Source organism: Ctenocephalides felis, unplaced genomic scaffold (assembly GCF_003426905.1).
Source record: "Ctenocephalides felis isolate EL2017-DRISC unplaced genomic scaffold, ASM342690v1 CF-g0.4_SCAFFOLD_00845, whole genome shotgun sequence".
Classification (NCBI taxonomy): Eukaryota; Metazoa; Arthropoda; class Insecta; order Siphonaptera; family Pulicidae; genus Ctenocephalides; species Ctenocephalides felis.
This window is the reverse complement of record NW_020536999.1, coordinates 70,304,799-70,315,618: the sequence shown is the minus strand read 5'-3', so window position 1 is coordinate 70,315,618 and position 10,820 is coordinate 70,304,799. Positions and strand designations below refer to the sequence as shown.

General features: G+C 33.2%; 1 protein-coding gene across 1 annotated transcript; it reads left to right on the top strand.

Moving 5' to 3' along the window:
* Positions 1–398: 398 nt before the first annotated feature.
* LOC113388059 lies at positions 399–6,612 on the top strand. Its single transcript, XM_026625472.1, has 4 exons — positions 399–510; positions 1,582–1,749; positions 2,975–3,110; positions 6,414–6,612. Exons 1-4 carry the CDS (start codon positions 399–401, stop codon positions 6,610–6,612), a joined length of 615 nt encoding a protein of 204 aa, XP_026481257.1.
* The last annotated feature ends 4,208 nt before the right edge of the window (positions 6,613–10,820 follow it).

Sequence of the window (10,820 nt, the reverse complement as noted above, 5' to 3'; positions counted from 1 at the left end):
ATATTCTATTATTTAACTACGGGCTTATGTCAAGATAATATACTTTTAATTTGCAGTCTGTTAAATTAAAGTGCAAGCGATATGATCTCAATTAACCTGTCTCAATAACTGTTCAAGTTCAAGATCTCTAATTTTACTGTAATCTCTAATAAAAGAATGGTATCATGACACAGAAACAGTATTACCTCAATGTACCAACTGACCCTTTTTTTCTCACTCTCTCATACATACATTTAAATTATGTATTATAAGAAAGCAAATTTATTCGAGAATTCTAATCCATCCTATAAGTAATAATAATTATCTCACTAAATAAAATATCTAGAATGCCGAACTTTATTTTGAAACGTCAAATAATGTTTACATTTCCTTGAATGAAATAAATAATATAATTTTAAATGGGAAATCGATTAAGTTTAATTTGGGGTAAACTCTTTGAATTTCCTGTAAAAAGAAAGCCAATCTGCTTTTTCAGACAGGAGGATTTCACTTCCAGCGGAGAATATATAGGTGAGTCAAGATAGAATTTTTTATTGAAATTTTTTAGAAATAGCCTCTTTTTAATTTCCTCTTTAGTCTGTGTATTCACATAAGTTTAATTTATAATTCACAAAAAAACCTTGAATATTTAAATTTGAAGATGTTTCTTCTGTTTCGGAATTGATTAACTTTCCGTAGGGCAAGTTATAGTAATAGCAAAAAAATCGAAAATGAAAATTTTTATATATCTTTACGTTTCAAAGGTTTCTGAATATTTTGGCATACCTTAGAAAAAATGGATGTATGTGTGCATGTGTGTGTGTGTGCGTGTGTGCGTGTGTGCGTGTGGGTATGTGTGTGCGAATACAAATTTTCGTCGACGATTTTGGTAACACCGATCAACCGATTTGAATAATTAAAAAAACATTAGATTCGTATTGATAAGGAGACAAACTCAGTAAGCAGGTCCAGCGGTTTCGGAGATCTAATAAAAAAAGTAAAAAATAAAGCCATTTTTTGTCAAAGTAATAGTTTCTCAAGAATCTAATTTTTTCAAAGTAATTTTTTTTTTCAAAAATGTAAATCGTTTTTTAAAATATAATAATTTTTGTTACGGAAAGTTCCAGCAATTTGCCTTAAGGCACGATGCCAATGCGCCCCACTAGTTTTTTCTTGCTGTTGTAAAAGATTTGATACGAAATCTTGAGGTTTACACATGGCATAACAACAAATATTATCATGGGCATTTCAATCATTTCTACGCATATCGATATTGGTTTGCCATATCAGTTTATTACGTGATTGAAGTCTCATGATATGTAATTAAAATGAAATTAATAGTAAAGCAACATTTGATACCAAAATCTCCAAATCCTGTATTTCGATCGTTCCTACTCGAATTCCATATCGATCTGGAGTACCAACTACTTTAGACATGTTAAAGGGGAAGAGAAAATGAAAGAAAATTTGTTTCAGACAATCTAAAAATGATAATTGATAAAAAAAGTCGTGTGCTAACTCGTAAATTTCATTACGGGCTATAACCAATCAGTTGTATTCCACGAATCTTGATTATTATAAAGTAACTTTGTGCAAAAATAGGTGACATCAAATCCGAACCAGCACCAGATTTACAAGGAAAAGGTGGAAATTATGAAAGAATGCTCAATGCTTTCTATGCCGAATTATTGCGTCTCAGAAATTTAAGAAGCGAGGAAGTTGATTGCTATTGCGATGATGATGTTTCTCAAAAGTTTCCAGGATGGGATGGTAACATTTTTAACTATTGAACTTATAATTATCCAATGATGAAAAGAATTAGAGTAACTTTTTATTATATACTATATATACTTTTATTTTATACTATAATTGATTGTGTTACAGATTCAGTCAAGTATGAAAACATTTCCTTTTTTTCTTCAAATATTAGTTGTCTGTGTGTGTAAAAACGGTGTTTGGCCAGTAAGGAAGACTGAGTACAATTGTGCATTTTTTTTTCTTTTGATTAGCCATAAATTTGTTAATTTACTAGTTAGCTGGGAGAAAAGCATAGATAAACTAGTGTAAATAGAGAAAAGTAAATTTAATAGTACTTCGAAATACTGAAATACTGTCCTTAAATATGATGGATTAGTCATATAATTAAACTACACAAGGGCGAATGCCACAACCGCCCACACCCTCACCGACGTTTGTGGCAGGCATAAAAATATGCTGGAAACTATAGGTATAAACACAAGAAGAGTTTACAACGACTTTTATTTTTGTTAATAACAATAATATGTAACACAACACAATATAAACATTTAACCTTATGAATAAAATATAACAATATATACACAAAAGTTAACAAGAATTCTTTACATTTTATTTGTCTTTTATATTTGAGTTTTCTTTTCTTTTCTCTTTTGTATTTGGCCTTAGTTGAGTTAGATTTTTTTATCTATTTAATCTTTACCCGAAAAGATAAAAAAATACATGCTACAACAGTGCCTACATAATTTGTCTCTATTGAGAACAAATCATCATTCTGACTGAGCTAAATTTTCTAAGAAAAAAATAATTGCTGGTAAATATAACTACTAATATTCAACTTACAGCCAAATTGCAAACAAAGTAATTTATCTGTATGCAATTAACAGTTATTATTGAAACAATTCGAACATTCAGACTTACTTTTGAATCTATAAAAGCAAAGCGGTCTTTAGATCATGATAATAAAAGCAATAATGAAAACTTGTTCGAATAATCATACTTTATCTTTCTATCATTGGACCCTATCTTAAAATAAGTAATGTTTAGCTTTTATGACGATTGTCACTATCGCATCCTGGCACAAACGAACCCAGTCTCCCTTACTCCATATTTTGATCATCATCGTTGAAATTTTAGTATATAAAATTATTAAATAAACTTAATTTCAATAATTATTTATTAAATGGTACTTAATTCAAGTCAGTTTCTTTCGGCTACTTTATTCAAATCTGTTTCGCAGGTACAACAGTTGCAAATCTGCACAGTTTATATTTATTGTTCGACAAAGGTTTGAATAATATGTTGAATCTTGAAGATTTTGAAGCAATTTTGGACTCTTTGGGCGATGAAAGTTTATCAGAGTACAGAAACGAAAAGTAAGATTTAACAATAAAAAAGATCATTAGCATACATACATACATTTAGTTAACATTATTTAAAAATATTGCCAGAAAATATTTTTTTCTATGAAAAACAATTGTGTTTACAGCATTTGAAACTTCTAATATAATATACACTTATTACTTCGTAGCATGTCCATAATTATATATTTCTTAACTACCCGTAAGGTAAAAAAAAGTGCGCGTAAGGTTCACACGCGATTGGATTAAAACTGTTTTACTATCGTACGCGTTGGCATTTAAGTAATACAACATTATTAAGAAACATTATTCAAACTTGTTATATGATGTATTACATATAACAAATTTGATTAATGTTCTTAGTAATATGGTAGGGGGAAGTCCCCGAGTGACGGAACCTAAGGTTATTCATAAATAAATAAAAAAATATTTTACGAAATGTTTATTAAATTATGACTTATGTTAGATAACAAAGTTAAAATCAAACTAAATTAACAAAAGCGCAACCTTTGCTAAAAAGTAATTAATACTATCAATCAAACTTTGGTAACAAGAAATATGGTTTTACAAAGTGGCACCTAGTACCGGACATTTCAAAATAACTAGTATTGAACACATAGGTAGCTATCTCCATACTCTGGAGTGTCTGCACTTTGTGTTTGATGAATATTCTAAGATATTGCAAAAAAAATCACTATTCATCCACCCTTTTGGCTGGGCCACACCGATGCTCTCAGCTGGAGCATTCATCATAAGATTTTCATTCTTTGACTAGAAAATACGAAAAATGGGGGTATGTAGTGACCGTTAGGACTCATATAGAACAAAATTAAATAATTAAAATAAAGTACGTCAACTCTCACAAGAAACATCAATATGTTTACTGTCTGTTTACTGTTTAAAATATCTAATAATATTCTACCATTTTACGGATAATAAGCAAGTACTATTATCATTCAATGCCACTCAAATATAAATGCATAAATACAGTAGAATTACTTCTATTGATATTTAGGTGACGCCGTGACTTTGCGCCTAAAACTGCAAAGGGTTGCTCCCGCCGTGGCCGTGTGCGTCTTGGCGGTTTATCCTGCACCTGTGTACCCCCCTCGCCCCCTTCACTTGCATTAAAAATTCGCTTAAATAATACGTATCATATAGAGTGTCCGGTATTAGATGCTGTCAGGTGTGCCATGCAAGTATAACGTAAAATATATGATAAACACCGGATCCGCGCAGTTTAGTGAAATGTCGAAATGAAGTGAACCATATAGCTACACACGGAGTGCTACCTTTAAAGTTAAATATTAGATTCAGCAGAGCCCTTTTATGGAATTTAGTGATAGCAGAAGTGTCATGTACAATTATTGGTGTGGAATTACTCGCTTATTATGATTTGCATGTTAAAAAACGTATGTTAGTAGAAACCTCAACAGATTGAAAAGATCCACCTCGAATTGAGAACATAAACAATACCTTCTGTAAAAATGCTGACGGCTACATTGTCCCCATATGACAAAACCTTAGAGAAATATCGAGACTTAACATAACAGACGGCATTAGAGATGTTTAAACTTGTTACTCAACACCATATTAAAGCTACATCGGGACCACCTATAGCACATAAACCACGTCGCCTGGCACCCGACAAGTAAAGTAAATATGAGTTCTGCAATTATTAAAGTACGGACAGTACGGCCGTTCAAGAGCTGTTGGCCATTACATATGGTCCGAAAAGGTACTGGTTGGCGACCTTTTGGAGACTACCGCAGATTGAATGGGCGTATATATAGCCGTAACGGTTTGTCGCATGCTGGAACGAATGCATCAATTAGATTGATAACACAAGGAAATGTATACCCTTCTATTAAAAAGGATTATGGGCACGCAGCCACAATCCAAATTGTCAGCGCTCAAAGATTAGTCGACACATTGTGCCACATCCAAGATTATTTACATTGCCAGATTTGAACATGTACATATAATCATGCCATTATCAGAAGGATTTTGTTATTGTCCAACTTGTGTAGATCGTTTTTCGCGTTGTCATCCCAATCGCTATAGAAGCTCTATATAAAATCAAGAAGCAGCTAAAGTGGCAACAGCATTCTTCTCAAATTGGATAGCGAGATTCGAAGCTCCGCTAAGACTTACATCAGACCAGGGTAGACAGTTTGAATCATATTTATTCGAGCAGCTCAAACGGTTAATGGGAGCAACGCACTTTAGGACAACAGCATATCACCCGGCAAGCTAACGGCATAGTCAAACGATTTCATAGACAACTGAAGGCTGCAATAAGATGTTATAACACTGGGATATTGCCGAAAGTCATGCTTGATATTCGATCCACGTTAAAAAAGGATCTTCAGGCGACAGTTGTGAGATGCTATGTGGCGAGACTCTTAGATTGCCGGAAGGCATGCTGGTACCAACCCAAGAGACCAGCCATATGAGGCCGATTTTATGAGAATCCTCAAGAAGCAGATGAAGGTTGTTAGGCCCGTGATCGGGAAAAACTAACTTTCATGTCCAAGGACTTGGTAAATACAAAATATGTTTTACTTCGAAATGATGGGCCGATAAGACCTCTCCAGAACCCCTACGATGGATCATTTAAGGTTTTGTCACGATCCGAAAAAACAATTGTCAGTGGTTTGATCGGTTTGATCAAACCTGGATCGGTTTGATCCAGGTTATGAGATACCGGTGAAAACAAACCTATAAGATTTCAGACAAGCAGTTACTTCCAATCACCACAAAAAAATCCCTTGTGACTTCATTACAGACGAGGGGAATGATGTGGAAGTTTAACAGGCAATGACAGATAAGCAATCTGGTAAGAAAGCCGCAACAAAAATAAAATGTATGTGTGTGGTTTCTTGTATAAAAAAATAATCTGGATAAAAAAATCGGTTCCAGCTTTCAAAAATTTTGAATTGCAGTAAGAGAAGTTCCAGCAATTTGTCTTAAGGCACGATGCCATAGCATAAACCATAAATTTTAATAACTGTTGAAAAATTATTTAGGGAATTATGTAATATTATATCGAAAACTTTATCAACAATACTTAATGACGAATGGGTAATTAATGTTGCTCTTGATATATTACTATTATACGAAGTACGAGTAGTAATTCGTTCGAATTTCTGTTCGATAATATACGATGATAAGCTGAAATAACAATAACAGGAGTTTTTGCATATCTAAATAGTATCATAAAAACCTGCACAACTACTCCATTGATAATACCATATTCTATCTATGCTGAGAATAATATTGAAATATTGTTACTTAAAATAATTTTTTAATTCTCAGGTTTAAGCTTGCTGATTCCGATGGAGATGGTTGGATAACAAGGCAAGAATTCTTGGAGTTGATTTATTATTTTAATGAACCGAAAGATGAAAACGAGCAGCTTGGCACGTTAGCAAAACATTGTAAAGAAGTAGCAGAACGAATTCTTTTTGTAGGAAGTTTAACGTTAGGTGAACAACTCGAATACGGTTTGTTTTGATTTGGAAAATATCATATAAAACATACTTTGGATCATAGCGCTATCGATAGGTATTTTGGTTTGAAATGTAAGTTTGGAATAAACTTGAATACGAAGAGATTTTGATTGATGTTTTTTATATTTTTATAATTTAACTAGGTGACCCGGCAAACGTTGCTTTGCTAAGTAAGGTATTTCTAAGCAATTGCTAGAAAATTTAAAAAAAATGATACTTTATTTTAAGTGTGTAAGAATGCCATAGACAATGAGGTAATCTAAAAACAATAAAACTCTAAAGTTTACTTGTTTAATATTATATAATTTATATTAACATATATTCGTTTGACCATATTTTGTAAATACAATCAAACTGGAAGTTTTATTTACTTTAATTGGCAAATCTACGTATAATCCAGTTCAAGTACTTTTTGGTCTTTAATTTATATATCGATAACGTTTCAAGTTTTTCATATTTGTTTTGATTCTGGATTTTGTGTATAGTTCTAAATAATACTACTAAGCTTATACAAAATTTTCAAAATTATTCGAAAAGGTAGATAATAAATTAAGTATTCTTCTTTGACCTCGTTTTTGAAAAAAAAATTCAGAATGTCAAAATTTTAAATAAGAAAATTGTCAAGGCACTTCATGAAGGATTGATTCCGATCTGTTTTTATAAATTTTGTGATAATTTTCTATTTTTTTTTTTTTTTTTTTTTTATCTCTTTATTTACAGCAATCAGAATACAAGGTATCCTATAAGCTATTGTGATAAATTTAACATATACACACACATGCATACGTACATGCACACAAACATACTCACACGCACGTTAACAAAAAAAGAAATTATATAATAGTAACCACTTCAGCAAGTGGTATACTAGTTGGCTCAGGTCCTTCGGCCATTTACTGGGAAAACTACGTATTTTAAGATCTAATGTTATGAAATTATCATATACACTAACATACGTACATACATACGCACAGACATTCACACACACACTCTCTCAATAAAAGATTTATAAATATTTAATAGAGGTCACTTCATCAAGTAATATTCTGCTTAAATCAAATCACTCGGCCATTTCTTCTTCAATCTTCTGCTGTTTGGAGTTGCTAACAGTGGCGCCATTAGTGTGTTTGGATGATTTTCGAGCTTCCGGTGATGTTTTTCACTGATTGATTTAATGACTTCATTAACGAACTGTATATTTAGATCGTTATGGATCATCTGATTAGTTACGTACCAGGGTGCTCCTGTGATCAAACGAGTAATTTTTGATTGCATCCGTTGTATAAGAGCAATATTTGATTTGCTTGAGCAGCCCCAAATCTGAAGACCATAAGTCCACAACGGTTTAATTATCATATTATAAATAAGGACCTTGTTTTCTAGAGATAATTTGGATCTATGTCCAATGAGCCAGCCGAGTTCTTTAACTCGCGTTTTCATTTGCTTAACTTTAGTGCAAATGTGATGTCGCCAGGTGAGTTTTTCGTCAAAGTGAATTCCAAGATATTTGATGGTGCTGACTGTTGGAATTTGATTGCCATTTAAGACTTAGACTCATTGATGCCTATGTTCCACAGTTTGGTCCAATCTTCAATCAAATTAAGATGATACTGCAGTTTTAAACAAGCAGTACTAGGGTTGTCATCAGTGGATAAGATTGATATGTCGTCTGCAAAAGTGGCGATTGTGGTAATAGATGTTGTAGGAATATCGCGCGTAAACAGGGTGTATAGGAATGGACCCAACACACTTCCCTGCGGTACCCCTGACTTGATAGGAAATACGTCAGACGACGAGGAATTAACCTTGATTATAAACTTTCTGTTGACAATATATGATGTTAAGATATTATGATACTTTACTGGTAAGTAGAGTCTAATTTTTGTGACGAGTCTGTCGTGGCACACTTTGTCAAATGCTTGTTTGACGTCCAAAAAGACGGCGGTGCAATATTGTTTGGATTCGAATGAGTTATAGATATGACTGGCAATCCTGTGACACTGCTGTATGGTTGAGTGCTCTTTACGAAATCCAAACTGGTGATCAGGGAAGATATTGGATTCCTTCAAAATATCTTGTAGTAACAGTTTTTCTAAAATTTTTGACAAAATAGGAAGAAGGCTGATTGGCCTATAAGATGTGACTAAGTGTTGATCCTTGCCAGTTTTTGGAATCATCTTTATTAAAGAGGTCTTGAATTGATTTGGCCAGTAGTCAAGTCTCACAATAGCGTTGAAGATATAGGTGATTATAATGAATCCTTTTACAGGCAATTCTTTGAGCATTCTGGGAGATATTTGGTCTATTCCAGGCGATTTTTTTGCTTTAACTTTCTTTATTTCACTAACTACTAATTTGAGAGACAAGAAACGTTTCTCGCTTTCGTGACTGCTATTATGGTCTAAAGCAGGACTAATGTTGACATTATAATTTGATAAATTGTTAGGCCGAAAAACTGTAGCTAAGTATTCCGCAAATATATTTGCTTTGTCTTTGTCACTTCTTGCCCATGCAGAGGTCTGGGTATCCATACGAACTGGAGGATTTTGAAAGTTAGGTTTAAGTTTATTTTTGACGGGTTTCCAGATAGAATTGTCAAAACGATTCAAACTGGATACATAGTTATTAAATCTCACTTGATTGAGTTCCTTTAACCTTGCTTTCAACTTGTTGCTCAGATTATTGAAAATGTTTTTGTCTGTGGGCAAATGACTATGTTGCCACCTACGCCTAGCTTTTCTTTTTTCTGCTATGAGCCTTTTTATTTCATATGTTGTTGTCTGGCAGGAGTTTTCTGTCGTAACAGGAGTAGGAGTAGCAAACTTTGCAGCATCGTATAGAAGAGTATTAAAGGAATCGATGGTGTTTTCGATATCAGCGGAATTTTTAAGTTTAACTTTGAGGTTAACTTTGTCTTCTACGAACTTCCGGTAGATGTCCCAGTTTGTTTTATGGTTGCAGATCCTAGAGGAAGGTTTAGAAATACTTGCCGAAGTGCTTATGCTGGCTATTACTGGACTATGGTCAGATGATAAGTCGTAGCTTGCTCGTACTTCCTTGTGAATTGAGCTTATACCCGATGATACAAAAAAGTGCAATAGATCTGGTTTTTTGGCAGGATCGCTCGGCCAGTAGGTGGGGGAACCTGAAGAAAGAACACTATAATTGAGTTTATGTATTGTATCATATAGCTGTTTTCCTTTAGGATTATTTAATCTTGAGCCCCAATTGACGTGTTTGCTGTTGTAGTCTCCGCCGGCGATGAAATGACTACCTAGTGTAGAGAAAAAATCTTGAAATTGTAAACTGGTTATATTGTGCCTCGGCGGACAATAGACTGCAGAAACACATAAGTTGAATGAATTCATTTTTAATGAAATTGATGTGGCTTGCAAAATTTCAGATTCGTATTTATCCAGTTCGTAATGAAGAAGATTAGATTTTACAATAATGGCAGTCCCACCATGTGCGGTGCCATCGGGATGGTTAGTGAAGTATGTCTTGTAATTTGGTATATAAAAGTTTGAATACTTGGTGAAGTGTGTTTCACTAATTAAAAAGATGTCGATATTGTTGTGTCTCAAAAATAATTCTACTTCGGCTTTGTGTTGATACAAGCCGTTAGCATTCCATAATCCTAAGTTTAAAATATTAGCCATTATTTAGCTTTATTAATGTTGATTAATGTTGATAACATTTTGACAATCATGGTGTTTTGTTCCATTAACTGGCTAAACATATTTCTAAATTCAGTCAGGAAATCAGACATCGATGGAGAATTACTGTTGTTAATGTGATTTTGATTGTTGTTAAATAGGTTTGATTGCGATTTTATTACCTGAGCATAAGACATATGCTGAGGATTTGCGTACTGAAAAATTCATTTTAAAAATTGACGAATTGTTTTCTTTGGGTTCTAAGTCTATGTAAAACATGTTCAGCAGTTGTTTAGTTTTCGGATGTATGATATTAGTAATATTTCTGACAGGATGACCTTCTTTTTCAATTGCGGCTTTGATATCATTTTTTGAGTACAACCCTGTATGAGCGTTCCGCTTTTATCTGGTAGGTATGAAAAACGACGTTTCTTTCACGCAGAAATTTAACAAAATTGCGGTAGTCTTCTATTTCAAAAATGTTGAATTTAATAGTTTTATTGGGTAGGTATTTAGTGATGTATTTGTTTTTATTAATAATTGAATTAATATCCGCT